General features: G+C 44.3%; 1 protein-coding gene across 1 annotated transcript in view; it reads right to left on the bottom strand.

The window, feature by feature from the left end:
• Nucleotides 1-11,863, bottom strand: part of glg1b (golgi glycoprotein 1b) — a 42,196-nt gene extending 30,333 nt beyond the window's left edge. Inside the window, exon 1 of the mRNA XM_029256175.1 lies at nucleotides 11,483-11,863. Coding sequence (XP_029112008.1) covers nucleotides 11,483-11,797 — 315 coding nt within the window. The 5' untranslated portion in view covers nucleotides 11,798-11,863. The remainder of the gene's footprint in view (nucleotides 1-11,482) is intronic.
• Nucleotides 11,864-14,220: the final 2,357 nt, after the last annotated feature.

The raw sequence follows: 14,220 nt of genomic DNA on the forward strand, positions 1-14,220 counted from the left end.
AGCTGCAGACTAAATCATTGGAACTGGTAAACATCTCTTTTCATGACTCTACTATAGGGAAAACACTGAAGTCATGTGTCCATGGAAGGACACCACGAAGAAAGCCGCTGCTTCCCAAAAAACATTGCTGCTCGCCTGACGTGTCAAAGACCGCCTTGACACTCCACAAAACTACTGCGAAAATGTTTTCTGGACTTATGAAACTAAGGTTGAGTTGGGAAGAACATACAGTACTATGCATAGCGTAAAAAGGGCACCACATACCAACATGAAAACATAATCCCAACAGTTAAATATGGTGGAAGGAGCATCATGATTTAGAGCTAAACATTGAAGTAAATCCACTACAGAATGGCTTCAAAAAAAAAAAGAGAAAATTTGCCTTTCGAAGTGGTCCAATCAGAGCTCAACCCCATAGAGATGCTGTGGAACAACCTTGAGAGCTGTTCACACCAGACATCCTAAGAATATGGCTGAGCTGAAGAAGTTCTGTAAGGAAGAGTGCTTCAAAATTCCCCTTGAGCGCTATGCAGGTCTAACCCACAGTGACCAGAAATGCTTGGTTGAGGATATTGCTACCAAAGGAGGATCAACTAGCTACTAAATCCAAGTGTTCACTTCTTCTGCAGCACTGTGAATGTTTAATGGGATGTGTTCAATAAAGTCATGAAAGATAGTGTTAGCTTAAGCACACTGTGTTTGTCCATACTTGTAGCTTTGATGGAGATGACATTTTGGCCAATTAATGCAGAAAACCAACTAATTCTAAAGGGTTCACATACCTTTTGCCACTGTAATACTGTATATAGTTAATCTATTCTGATTTATTTGTCCAAAAGTAAAAATGCCAACAACACCCATTTTGCAATACAGGTTAGTTTCTTCCAAAACATGCAAAAGGCTTATAAACCAACTGCTGGAGGAAAACTGCAGCACAGGAGATGGCACCTCCTATTAAGCCAGTTGCAACTTGGAGGGAAGAGGAAAAGGGGGGGAGGGAAGAAAAAAAAAAAAAAAAAAAAAAAAAAAAGGGGGGGGGGGGGGGGGGGGGGGAATTTCCCCAAACAGCAGTTAGAGCTAAGTGCCACCGCTGGCCAGTACACTAGTCTACAAGAAGACGACCCCAACCTGCAAAATGCAGAATGCTCCAGTGCAAGACATTCAGGCATTCTTACGGTAAGCCTGTGGACTCCACCGATATTGGAAGGCGGCAAGTTTTTCTAGCACCACCATATTATGCCAACGCGGTATTTTTCCCTGACAATTTAAACATCCACGATTGGGCAGACAAGAGACAAGGACACCACCAACTGGCTCTCTGGCAACCAGCTCATCTTTCATTTAGGTACAGAATGAAACAGGCTACTTCCTGCCCTTTAAAAACACGCATTTAGATGCCAGAGGCTTCCTCATCACCGGGAGGCCCAAAATTGCTCAGCAACTTGTGCACAGCTCTATCATTCTCAAAGGCTCCTCCAGCATATTTATATTTCACAGAAGCCACATAAATTTAAAAACTGATTCTTTGAGGTCAGACTGACACTCCACAGAGGCACCATTCATGTTATGGCTCAGCACATCTGAGGGCGAAAGACTTGAACCCATTTCTGGCCAACACCTTCCAAAGCACTACTCCCACAGCCAGACCAGTGCTGTGTCCCTGGTGCGGACAGTTAAGTTTCCACACCAGGCCCTCTTTATTACAAACAGGCGACAGGGTTCACACACTCCCTCCACCCTGAGAGACACTACTGTGTAAATGTTGGGGAAACCTCCATTTAACAGTTTGAAGGCCATTCCATCACTACTCAAAATTAGTGGAAGGCAGCCAAGTAGGCCAACTCCAGGTTAATGTTAACTCACGGCTGGTTATGGAACAGCACCTACTCACCTGTTAAATGTTTCCCAAGGCAAAACTTACACAAAGGACTTTGACACTAACCTTCAGAAGAGGGATTGTCTTGTACAGAAAGACAGATGCATAAAACTCAAAACATGAAAACTGATTTGGAAAAACAACATTTTGTATAATTTGTCTTGTTACAAAGGACTAAAGTGTAAAAGTTTGACAGTGAGCTTCCTCCAGCTGTGAGCAGCTACTACTAATGCGGATAGAACCAACAGCACATAACACTGCTGCCTGAACAAAGCTCATCGCTCAAGCAGAAAACCTTTTTCCACAAAGAAAACAGTATAGGGGAGGAAAATGTTCTTGCCACCAAATGGATACTAGGAAGATTTAGAATCATCTAAGATGTCAGAAACTTTTCATATACAAGAGTTACACAGAAGAGGCTGGGGTGACAGATGGGTTGGCATAGGCTGTGATAAGACAATGAAACAATACAGGGGTCAGGGGTTGTAGCTTTTTGTGTGGAAACTGTGCAGAAGTCAATGTTTTGCCAATACAGTAGGCTATTAAATTACAAAGTAGCATTAGCTTACAGTACTGAAGTCTTGTACTGGTAGGGGCTGTAAGTTGTAACAGTAAGCAGCATGAACATGGATTCCTAAATTGTTACAACACAGCCGCTAACTAGACAAGACTTAAGTTTTTACCTTGAAGGACTGGTTTTTATATATTTACATTTCTTCATTGAGCAGACACTTTTCACCAGAGAAGTGTACAATGATTCTTATTTAGCTGACACCATTACCCAAGGTGACTGAATGCTAGATATACTACAGTAAATTCCCTTAATCACCCATTTATATAGCAATGTAACACACACAGCAGGAAATTTACATTGAAATTCCTAAAATGCATTTCTCCAAACTAGCGTGGGACCCCCCGCGCGCAGACACACGAAGAACATTCAAACCCACGTCTAAACATACAGCCCTGGCACAATAAGCCCCCACCAATACCTGCTAAGCCACCATGTTGTCTTTACATTCTAATAAGTTGGCAGAATAACCAATGGTACAGCACCTAATAAGATTTAAAAATTAAGTCACTCAGCTGGTTCAACATTATGTTGTAGTAACATGAAATTGGAAGCAGCATCTCTGGATGTGCAATGCATAAAAGCAATACTAATGTGTGCATGGAAACCTTGGAATTATCACAGCAACATGCTCAGCAATGCCTTTGAAATGTGCTTGTCTATTACCAAGCAACAAAACTTCATTTCCGCTACAGATGTGAGGGGAAGCATTTGTACTGAGAATCATAGGAAAAAAGGTGATGCAGCAGACAAAAAAAAAAAAGTTAATGGTGCTCAATTTAAAGCAACCAAAAATTTCCAAAACGCTTTACCTGAGCCAATATTAGACTTTTAACCAGAATTAGTAACAGGAAAGCAATATTTTCTTCTTTTGGGGGAAGAGAAATCGTTGCAAAAAAGCTCAAAATAGTTTTAGAGTTTGTAGTTATGCCTTAAACAAAACCAATGATTGTATTACCATTTTGATTGATAATACAAACATTGTATTAAGTTTACTTATAGCTTTATATTCATCCCACTAAGCTTCAAAAATCTGTTCCTTACATGGCCTTCATTACTCTTTTTGTCAGTAGGCTATCACAGCAATTGTGATCAAAGATGCATGTGTATGAACAGCAAGACCTGTGACTTAATGACCCTAATGTTCAAAAATTTATTACAAAGATCCTCATACAGGTCTGTGTGTTGAAGGCTGTATGGCAGAAAACCAAGGATTTAGTTTACACAAGATCCTTTGTCTGGGAAGCTATAAACATCCTGCACAGGACAGCTACCAGCAGACAACCTACTAAGTGTCCATATGGTCCCACGTGTTGGATCAGGCAGGCCCACTGTGTCACCTACCCGTCACCTACCACACTAACAGAAGTAGATGATGCCACCAACACTGGTGTCTAATCATTAGCAAGGTGGTAACTCCTCCTCTGACTGCTGGAGCAGGTTGCATGGAGAAGTTAACTGCAACCAGACTGCCACTTCCATCCCACACACCTTCCAGATCACAGTAGTATGTGACAAGCCGGCAGTAAATGTCACCGAGAGAACTGCAGATAGGCCCTTCTCACTCTGCTGCCTGTAATGTAAGACAACTCTGACCATTTTATCTTTAATGCACCAGACTTTGGCAAAAACCTGCACTGGCTGGCGCCCATTTGCTTGCTCACACTACAGAGCTGCCCACGTATCCTGTCCATCTCGTTTGGCCTTTGTCACGGAGATGGATTCAGCAGGCAAGAGCTTGGCAGAACGTGGGACCCCACAAGCACGGCAGTAATCTGCCAGCTGCCACCAAGGGAAGAACCGAATGGAATCGCAATGTGTGTGTAAACAGAGCCAGCCACCCCAAGGGCCCCTGCTGCCTTCAAACACTTCCACATCCTTTTTCCACCCCTGACACTTCAGCAGCAATGGCCGTGAATTCAGACTACATCTCAGGGCAGGGGTTGTGTCTCAAATGCTCTTCAATGAAACAAGATACTGCTACTTATTACATATTAGCAATGATCCAAGTTCACCATTCACCTATCTGGGCACTTCACCATACTAATAATTCTTTAGTTTATACCTGCATCTAAAGTAACTTGCAATGTTTGTGTACTAAGCTACTTATTGTTTTATACAGCTGGGTAATTCTTAGTGTACCAATTCAAGCTCAGATCTCATTTCATTTAAGACCAAAGACAAGCAATAGAAAAACAGTAGTGGTTAAAGGCACTGCCTTTGGATCCAAAGATTGTCTGTTCAAACCTCACCTATTGCCATAGTACCCTTGAGCAAGGCATTTACCCTAAGGTGCTCCAGTAAAATAACAGCTATATAAATAGGTAAATATTCGTAAGTAGCTTAACACCATAAATCACTTTAGAGAAGTCAGTTAAATGAATAAATGTAACCAAAATCTCAAGTATCAAACCTAAGATAAACATTGATGTAAATAAATTCAGCTTCGTGCCTTATGTCACCTAAATATCACTGCATCCCCCCCCCAGTCTGAGCCAGTTACCAACAGCAGATTCCAGTGCAGTAGTGTCACATGACATTAACTGGATTGAGACTATCCACCTTTAGAATCACACAGGGTGCTTGACTAAACTGTAGCTACCAAGTCCAGGAACTCAATGCCACACAGAGGAAAAGTGGAAATTAATCCTTTGAACGGCAACAGGAGCATCAATGTTGCTAAAAAGGGCAACAGAATCCAGCAGCAGCAACTGCAGGACCTTTACTGGCCTTGATCTACCACCATGAAAACTCCTACGTGGCCTTCGAAAAGACACCAGATTACTTAAATACCTGTGATTCAAGACCCTGTTCATCTGAATTAGCACATACTGTAGTCTATTTCTCAGAGCATAATGGAAATTTCTAAAAGCACTACCAGCAGATGCAAAGAGCAATGACTTACCCAAGTCCTTCAGAGGTGCTTTTCCCCCTCCCCATCTTTTTCTATAGAACCTGCTAGCATGTATCTGTTTACAGTCCAACAGCAGGGGACAAGGTGCTGTCACCATGCACAGCATGTGAGGTCTGAGCAAAAGGAAGCGTTTGATCCTGTTGTTCCTTTACAAACAGTGCCATACAGTTCTAGTGTAACTTACTGCAAGACTGGGCTTCAAACACATCAGGGTACATGTTTCATTTGTTTAAGTTGAACAAATTCAATTTTGCTTATAAATTCCATCCTTCCATCACTAATTCCTTCTCATAGTTGTTAGGTACACAAGTTCCCCCTTTTTCCCCATTTTGTTTAATTTGCATAATCCACACAATGTATGCCCAAACGAAAACTGATCTGCATGTAAACATTCATGTCTAAGACACCCCACAGAGGCACAGTAGGAGAAGTCCCTCTGCCATAAGCACGTCAGGAAAAATTCTTCTGCCATCAGGGGAGTGAAACATTATGCCATTATACTTAATAGCATTATCACCATCATCTGCAGTAGCTGCAACAATGGCGCTACACATTTGTAGAGCATTCATGGCAAACTCCTTTGACAGAAAGCTACATAGAACTGCTTCCCCAAGGTGGAGATTAACTATTACATCATTAGATTTCAGTTAATCAAATTACTGTATTGCTCCAAAGCAACAAGACTTCCAAATGAAATGTAATACCATAGTGCACAGGAGGGGGGGGGGGGGTATATGCCATTCATGTAATAAATGGCTTCTCATGTCACTGAAAACTGAAGTTGTGCAATACTAAATCAAACCACCTTCCCGTGCAGGTTTTAAAGGTAACTGCATTGTGCTTTTTAAATTTCTTTTCAATTTAATAACAGCCAGCACATCAAGTAGTCTGAGGTTCAGGCTATAAAGATTTCAATTTGTTTATTTTTTTTATTGTGACATTCATTTATCTAGAATGACTTAAGACATCTACCAGCAACCGCCACAGATATATGATCTCCAAATGACAATGTCAAGCACCCACCATGTTACTAGAAGCCTACCCTTGATCATTTAGATGACCATTTGGCTCCCTGGTTACAGAAGCACCAAAAAGTGTAATACACCATTACTAGGCTGATGTCATTTCCAGACACTCAGTTGTGCTCTGCAGAACTGCAAGACCAAGCCCCTTAGTTCCCAAAGCTTAGGCAGAGTTTCCAAACCGCAAGCAAGCACACACTGACTGTCCGATAGTCATGTTATCTCCAGCAGCAGTTTAATTGAAGGAACTCACCCACCAGGTCAGGTTGAGGCTGCTTTTCACAACCCAGAGACCTGCAGGTATCACACTTTATATCCTTCTCACGGTGGAGACACAGTGCCACATGCATCTAGATAACGAATTGACAAAACATGAGTAAATCGCACCTTACTAAACACGATCTTACAGAAGCTGACAGCTATCCCAGCTCTCTTCCCCCCACCCCCTCTTAAAGAACAAAAGGCTTCAGGACCTCAGAAGCTGTCTTCAACTGACCTGGGAAACAGTTTTACACTTGCACAGCTGTTCAGTTTTTGTGGAGCAAAGGTTCACCAGTCTGACCTCTTCTCCAGGTCAAGCAGCCCACACTAGAGCGGAAATGCTTCAGTGCATGAGGATTGTTTTTCCTACACATTCTCCTCCACACAGAACTCAAGCAGTAACCTCACTCAGTGAATTACATTTACTGTACATCTATTCATTTAGCTGATGCTTTTCTCCAAAGCAACTTACAATGTTAAGATATTTATAATTGTTTACCTACTTATACAGTAGGGTACTTTTACTGGAGCAATTTAGGGTAAGTACCTTACTCAAGGGTGCTACAGCTGAAGGTGGGATTCAAACCTACATCCTTTGCACCCAAAGGCAGTACCTCTAAGCAGCTCACTACCACCCGCCCCAGGAATTAAGGTGGCAAATCATGCATAAAAAATGGTTTCACAATTTTTGACAGTAGTTCTCAATTTCATATAGACCATTTTGATGAGCCACTGAATCAACTTGACAGAAAAATTAAGTCAACTAACCATATCACCTTCTTTCAGCCGGCAATGGAGAAGATCAGGGAAACCACAGACACTGGCCACTATAAGCAAGGCATTAGGCAAGCAACAACTAAACAATTTTATAATATTAAATCTACCAGATCTACACAGTTTCTGCTGAAATGTAAACACTTAAACTTTCATCTATGACAAGGGTACTTTTAAACAAAAACAGAAATATAGTGCTTGGTATGGAGGGTTTTTAAGCTGGATCAGGTTTCTTTTTTGCTGCAAAAAAGATCTGAATAAAACCCACATGTTGCTACTTTCAACATCAAAAGGACCTGTTCCAAATAAAACTATTCCACAGTATGCAGGAGCCAATTAATGATATGAATTACTCCGATCACTAATGCTTAACCTGACAATACATTCAATTAATGAACTGAGCAAAGAGACAGACCTTCCACAACAGAATAAAGATCTTAAAGAGACCATGGAAGAATAACAAAATTTCCTTTAAGTAGGTAAGAATGAAAACCCAGCCTTAACTTGCAGATTCAAAGTTACACAATTACCTCCCAAAGAACCTGCTTCAACTGCAAAAATGACTTGGCAAGCAGCACTCAATATGAAAGACACCAACACATAAAATAAGAGTATGGTTTCAAATCCCAGTAAGTGTTGCTGCTACACTAAGCAAGGCATCTAGAAAGAGGACTTACTGCTGTGAAGAGATTAGAATTTAAAGATCTGCAGGACCCAGGCTGACAAATAAGAGCAAAATATAATACAAGTTAATTAGCAGCAAAGAGGCTACCAAATAAAAGGAAGCCTAACAGCAGAGCAGTTCACAGAAGAGCAATTGGGGGGGGGGGGAGACACGGATTTAAACTGCAACCACGAACCAAAGGCTCAGACAAGCATCAATTCACAATGGTGCCATTTCAAAGAGTAGCTTGTGGCATCTGAAAAAGACAGCCTTCGTTCCACTGGTGACCCAAGATCTCCTCCCTTTGGAAACACCCGCATTCCTTCAGCAAACAACCATCTGGCTCTCGGGACTGTTCTGGACAGCATAATTTTCAGAACCTTAAATATATAGTTTTGTCCTTGTTGTGCTCAAATGAGCAACTTGAGGGAATACTTCTGTCTCTGTGGCAATAAAGGGTGGCCCGCAAGCTGCCTCTCAACTGTATCAGAGTAAGCCTGGGTCAGATCTAGACTCTGCAAACCCTGCAGAGCACAGAATAGCCAGTGATACACATATCAGATATTTCTACAACCCTCCACAGCTAAAAAAATGACAACTGTAGGCAGTGTAGGCCTAAACATAGCCATTAAACCACATCTCAAGAAGGGGAATTCCAGTAATTCATAAGATACCATTTTACTACTCTGCCCAGAACACAATTAAGTGTTACATGTCTTTTGACAACACATACTGCCATCAACTTGTAATATTCAGGTCACAATCAGGAGACCAGAAGGCAGAGGAAACATTGTGTTAGTGACAGAAGTAACAACTCTATAAACAAACTTCTAGCCATCAGAGGCAATGACTCTCACCATCTGCAAACCACCCTGGGTAAACAGAGGAGCACCTTCAGCAACACTGATCCTTACGAGCTGTTCCAAGGAATCCTGCCTCAGGTCAGTTTTGCCAACAGCTATTAGGCTCCAATGAGTCCTCACTACCAGGGCAGTACTGGGCTGAAGATACTATTTATTTCCCCCCCCCCTCTGATTTTTTTTTTGTTTTTCTTATATACTGACGGAATTGAAAAATATGAATTGTGTTACCGGGTAGGCTCCGGTTCCCCGCGACCCCGTATGGGACAAGCGGTTCCGAAAATGTGTGCGAATTACTAATAGATGAGTAACGTTTAATCTGAGAAGTATGACCTCCGAAAAAGAAAGACCCGAAAAGCAACATGGAAGGCTCAGACACTTCCTTTGTATGTATGCAGTTATACAAGAAAACCCTTATCTTGCAGATTCAGAGCTATTTTCTTAACCAGGAACTTACAAGGTATTTAACTGCAAAATCTTGCTCATTCTGTAAATTTTTCTCCTTTTTATTAAGTGTTAAGACCAATATCTTGGTCACTACGTGTGCTGCAGCAGCCTCGTACAGTTTCCTTCAGGAATAATACAGCACTTCTGCTGACCGAAGCCGATGACCACCTGCCATGATGGACGAGATGTACCTTTGTGAACTGGGACATCAAGTTAACGCTCAGCTACAATATTGTTGTCAGTTGTAAATTTACAAAGGTCTTTTTTAAATCTAGAATGCCCAGGAGGGGTGGGCAGCAACTGCAACCCCCCCTTGACTTTCAGTTGGGAGTTTTTTTGTTCCTTTCCTCCATGGCAAAAAGGGCATAATTACAGCTTTAATAACTACATGGATAATTTATTACTCCAGTATATCAACTAGCTTGTTTGTCCTATGCTTTTGTTCAGCACTCTCACTATGTGAGAAGAACACCCTATAAAAATAAATGGAATTGAATGTACCAACTCGGGGGACCACAAAACGTGAACATTAGTACTCAACGGAGTTAGACAAATACCGGGGACACATTAGGCTAGACTAAACATTTGGGGACACTTCCCCTCTCAGTACATGTGTGGTACCAGTGAGACATGCCACACAGTCCATCCCCACCTCCAGAAGTCCATGTGGACAAAAACTCCCCATGACCAGTAACAACAGTCATCTGAAAGTAATCTCGTGCTCCTTCCAAATGGACAAAGTGCAGCCACAGGACCTACTATGGCAGACAGTTCAAGAAATTCAATTATGAGTCTGGAAGTGCTGGAGGGGACGGCGAGGAGACCTTCACGGCTGTTGAGGACCCAAGACAGTAGAGGCGCCACAAGAACCTCCATCCACTGGGTTTCTAATGCTATGGAGCAAATGAGTTAAGGGTTTCAGTGCCTTTCAGCCCTCAATGAAATGTAAGAAAAACGTTAAACGAATTACATATCGCGTTGGCTTCCACAGCTCCTGCTAAGACACCAGATTTGCAGGAAACTAAAGCAAAGTGAATACTGGAAAAGCAAACGAATCCGCATTTTTACCTCACAACTGAAATATTTCGGTGAATGTCAGTAAGCCAGGAATTTTATTGGTGTTTTTCCACACGCGGGAAACAGATGAATTTATTTGCTCCGGCTCGGACGCCCTCCACCTTGCGATGCTGTCAACAGCATCATCATCATGATGATCAAATTAATAACGTTATCGACAGATAAACTGTCTTGAACCGAACACACGAGTCCCGCGAATGTTATTCATTTTATGACAATTCCCCATCATCACGGTAAGCCGGGTTATACAAACAGTAGGTGCTGCGATAACGAAGCGATTCAGCGGGTTATTATTGACTGAGACCTGCTGCTGCTCGAGCCTCGGCTCGTCCACACACAGACACGGACGGAGCGACGGGCTAGTCTTCCAACGGTTAAAATTATAGCTAAAAACGAGCTGTTTTTAAAGCTGACAGACAATTTTGTCTGCCTCCAACCCACGCCATCACAACGGGAGGCTCAGGCTCCTTCCAGCCGTGGTCCCTACCCATCGGTCGTCTCCGGGCGGCGAGGAGCCGCGCCGTACCGCCGACAACAATGCAATGTCATCGTGTGGCCGAGTCGAGAGAGGCACGGAAGCGCAAGGCGCGAGCGCCGGAACGGCCTCCATGCGGGGTCCGGGCGTCGGAGCATGTCACGCGCGGACACATATTTGCCCGAGAACAGCACCACTAAGTCATTCACGCGCTCCATCGGGTCATGCAGTTCATCCGCACGGCGCACCGAGAAACACACGGGCCTCCCCGGCCGCGTCTTCGCGTTTCGGGGGAAGGAACACCGCCGGGACTCGAGGGGCGCAGCCTGGTGCTCCGCTCCGCCGGCAGACAACGAACCCCACCGCGGGGCGCGGCGCGGCCATCCACCATCATCATCGACACCCAGATAGAGAAGCGCACTACCCAACCCCCCTCCCTTCTTCTCCCTCCCCGTCCCGTTCTCCTGCTTCCACCCCCGGCCGCAGGCACCAGGCCCGCTCCCGCGAAAGCCTGGCTTGTCGCACACACAGCCTGCCTCACCTCCTTCCTGTCCTGCAGACACTCCAGAACGGCCAGGTTGTTGTTCCAGGTGTGCTTCGGACACAGCCGGGTCAGGTCCTCCCGACAGGCCTCCTCTTCGGCCAGCTTCCAGCCGGCGGCGCGGCGAGACTGCGAGACCGCGGCGCCGGGACCCGCGTTGCCCGCGGCAGGGTACTGGGCCACCGCCGGGTGCGGCTGTCGATTCGGGAGCGGATTCGCGTTCCCGTTCGGGATTTTGTCGCCCGCGCTGCGACACACGCAGAACGAGACAGACACGATGAGCAGGAAAAGCCGAACACGTCCACACGCCGCCATCTTCGGAGGAACTGCTACGGCGAGGGGAGAAAACGCCACCCCTGTTTGAAACGTCTACGTGCAGCAGGGGGCGGAGCCAAACATAGATACACCCCCGCCAGCAGAGCGGGCGGAATCCGAGTCCCTGACGAGCCAAAAAAAGCGATGCAAAGCAGCATGAAACAAGAGTTAAAAACAGCATGCGAGTCCGTAAGAGCCCCAGTCGTTTCCACAGAAAAAAAAAAAATCCTCCGAATTAACTATTAGCCAGCTGTTATTCAAATAACGCCCGAAGATGAGTGCGTTTGTCCTGTCAGTGGTTCGCACCGCCTCGGCAGATCTAGTATGCGCGCTGTATATCTGTTCTCTGCCCCCGCGCTCCCGCCATCCCTCCGTCTTCGGTGTTTTGCGGCTTTGCGGACAGCGGCGCGCGGCCTTGCGCAAATGTGTGTCGTATAAAAAGAAACGCGGAGGACTGCAGTATAAAGTCTCGCAGTTTGCCTTTTCTGTTCAGACTCTGTACGTACAGTATCGGAGATCCTATTCCTTGCGCGATATCTTTTTTGGCTTAAATGCGAGTCACGACTCAAGGTGCATAAGCGCACTTCATTGTGGGTAAATAACGGAATTACAAAAAAAGACCCCCCTCTTTTTTGCTATAATTAAAGGGAGGGATGCAACGGTTTTTTTTTTTTTTTTCAGGTGTTGGGTGATGAAAAATATGAACAGTTTTCAGAGGAGAGGGGACACCTAAAATCTACCTGGTGTTTTGGGAATTTAGGCCCTCTTGTTGTAGCTTTGATCAAAGAGCTTATTTGATACAAAACTCAAAGGCTGGATTGCTATTGTTAGATTTTCAGGCTGTAATATTAGCTTTCACATCTGTGGACAGCCACTTGTTAGGCTGTGAAAGAGGCCTGGTAAAAAAATGGTGTCCGCTGCTGTTTGAGCTCTCCCTGGTAATAAGTAGGTACATTTCTGTAAAGGAAACCTGGATTCAAGAGCCCACTGTGCTGCATTAGTCACCAGTGGCAGGGAGGCCAGGGATACCAGCTGACCTGTGTTCCCTTGGGGGTGGTGGAATCCAGCACACACACACACAGAGTGTGAAACACTTGTCCCGAGCGCAGTCGCACCGAGCTGGAACCTAACCCAGCAACACAGGGCACAAGGCTGGCGGGGGAGGGGACACACCCATGATAGGACGCCAGTCCATCGCAGGGCACCCCAAGTGAGGCTCAAACCCCAGACCCACCAGAGAGTAGGCACAGGCCAAACCCGGCACAGCACCGCACCCCGTTCCAGGAAACAGCATTCCCCTTAATGAGGTCTTCAGGCCTGCAGGGGTCAGCAGGTGGCATAATGCTTAGAGTTGCCCCACCTTGCAGTCAAAGAACCCATGTTCAGATCTCACCTCCTGTTGTGGTACCCTTGAGCAAGGTACTTAACCTCAACTTATTACAGCAAGAGTTACCCAGCTTTATAAATGGGTGAAAAAACTACAGGGCACTTCATTGTGTAAGTTACTTACATTTACATTTGATCATTTAGCTGATGCTTTTCTCCAAAGCGACTTACAATGTTAAGGTCACAATTCTTACATACTTCAGAGAAAAAGTTGTGAGCGAAATAAATACAGACATGCGTCGTTTAACAACGGGGACACTTTCCGAGAAATGCGTCGTTAGGCGATTTCGTCATCATACAAACCATTATACTTATACAAATCTAGATGGTATAGCCTCGATCATAGAGTGTACTTGCACAAATCGAGATGGTATAGCCTTGATGCAGTCGAGAGATGTGGTAAACAAGATTTATGACGGTGCTGCGGGCGTAGCACAGTATACTGTTTTACAGTAAACTTTTTTAAAGTAGAAAGAGTGCACTGTAAAATAACAATAAAAAGTACAGTATAGTAAATACATAAACCAGTAACATAAGTGTTTATCTATCAAGTATTACATACTGTACATATTTGTATGTGCTATACTTTTTATACAACTGGCAGCGCAGTAGGTTTGTTTACAGCAGTACCGCGAACACGTAACACATTGTGCTACGATGTTACGATGGCTACGATGTCACTAGTTGATAATTTTTCAGCTCCACTATAATCTCATGGGACCACCGTCATACATGAGGTCAGTCGTTAAGCGGCGTATGACTCTATATGTGAAGACGTAGGGGGTGACACTAGAGGACACGTGTCTGTTCAGCTGTCCTAGGGTGTTTGAGCTTGGGCGAATGACATAAGAACAAGAGGGGCTAACTTTTTTTAAATCTACAAAATTAAAAACTTCGCCTGCTACTACCCAAAAATGATGTAATTTTAAATAAAAGAAAGGGCAGCATGGTGGCACAGTAGAATTGCTACTCTGCAGCGGCTCGGTGTTGGGAGAGGATGTGGGTCCCTGCTCAGTCTGTGTGGAGTTTGCATGTTT

Source organism: Scleropages formosus, chromosome 11, assembly GCF_900964775.1.
Source record: "Scleropages formosus chromosome 11, fSclFor1.1, whole genome shotgun sequence".
In the NCBI taxonomy this organism is placed as follows: Eukaryota; Metazoa; Chordata; class Actinopteri; order Osteoglossiformes; family Osteoglossidae; genus Scleropages; species Scleropages formosus.